The sequence below is a fragment of the Eimeria mitis genome, genomic scaffold (genome assembly GCF_000499745.2).
Source record: "Eimeria mitis Houghton genomic scaffold, Emh_scaff2579, whole genome shotgun sequence".
In the NCBI taxonomy this organism is placed as follows: domain Eukaryota; phylum Apicomplexa; class Conoidasida; order Eucoccidiorida; family Eimeriidae; genus Eimeria; species Eimeria mitis.
This window is the reverse complement of record NW_013570920.1, coordinates 4,770-5,921: the sequence shown is the minus strand read 5'-3', so window position 1 is coordinate 5,921 and position 1,152 is coordinate 4,770. Positions and strand designations below refer to the sequence as shown.

The following is a 1,152-nucleotide window of genomic DNA, read 5'->3' as shown; positions in this document are numbered from 1 at the left end:
AAAACAGGAAAGCATGGGCATGCAAAGGCCCACATAGTGGGGCTGGATATCTTCACAGGAAAAAAATACGAAGATATATGTCCTACATCTCACAATATGGAGGTACCGAATGTAAAAAGAACAGAATACCAGCTTATAGATGTTGCTGATGATGGTTTTGTTTCTCTTTTATTAGAAAATGGAGACGTAAAAAATGACCTCACTCTACCCAAAGATTCAGATAATAACCCCGATGATGTCGCTCAACAAATCAAAAGTTTATTCGCTGAAGGGAAAGGTATTCTTGTCTCCGTGCTGGCTGCATGCGGAAAAGAAAAAATCGTTGCTTGTAAAGAACTATAAGTTTATTTATTTATTTATCTTTATTTATTTATTTAGGAATAGGCGCGGAAACAGCAGCAGCAGCAGCAGCAGGATGGAGACAGCAACGAACAGCGGCTATATGGATAGGGTTTATAAGAAAACGGGGTGGGGGGGATAGAGACAGAGAGAGAGAGAGAGAGGGGGAGGGGTCAGCAGCAGCAAGTGAAATGCAGCAGCAGCTGATACTGCTGCTCCAGCAACAGCAGCAGCAAAAGCAGCAGCAGCAGCAGCAGCAGCAGCAGCAAGTGTAGTGTTTGAGAGGCGGATGCAGCAGCAACAAAAGCAGCAATTTATGCTGCTGTTGCTGCTGCTGCACCTTTTGCTGCTAGAACTGATCTTTTCTCTGATGCGGAACCCCCGTAACGCTTCCTGAGGGTTTAGTCGCTGCTGTGTACAGTGAGGGTTTAGGGTTTAGGGTTTAGGGTTTACAGTGTAGAATGAGGGTTTAGGGTTTAGGGTATACAGAGATAAAGGGTGGCTGCTTGGGATTTAGTTTAGTTGTCTAGGGTTTAGGGGTGTGGGGCTTCGTTAGTGGCTATCCGCCTCACCAGCTCTAGGGTTTAGGGTTTAGGGTTTAGGGTTTAGCTTTGCAAGAGCAGCAGCAGCAGTTTCTAGGTTAGGGTTTAGGGGGGGGTCGACGTTTGTAGCGGCTGTATCTGTTGTTACGTTTTATTTATTTTGTTTTCTAGGGTTTAGGGTTTAGGGTTTAGGGTTTGGCCTCCCCCTGAGGTGTCTATACACCCCACGTTATACTGCTGCATTCACTGCCTGCAGTATATATATATTATA

General features: G+C 45.1%; 1 protein-coding gene across 1 annotated transcript; it reads left to right on the top strand.

The window, feature by feature from the left end:
• Positions 1–96: 96 nt before the first annotated feature.
• Positions 97–614, top strand: EMH_0055830 (translation initiation factor eIF-5A, putative; the record flags this gene model as incomplete). The annotated part of the gene is made up of 2 exons (XM_013497276.1): positions 97–277; positions 379–614. The coding sequence occupies 2 exons, from the start codon at positions 97–99 to the stop codon at positions 612–614; spliced, it is 417 nt and encodes a 138-aa protein (XP_013352730.1).
• Positions 615–1,152: the final 538 nt, after the last annotated feature.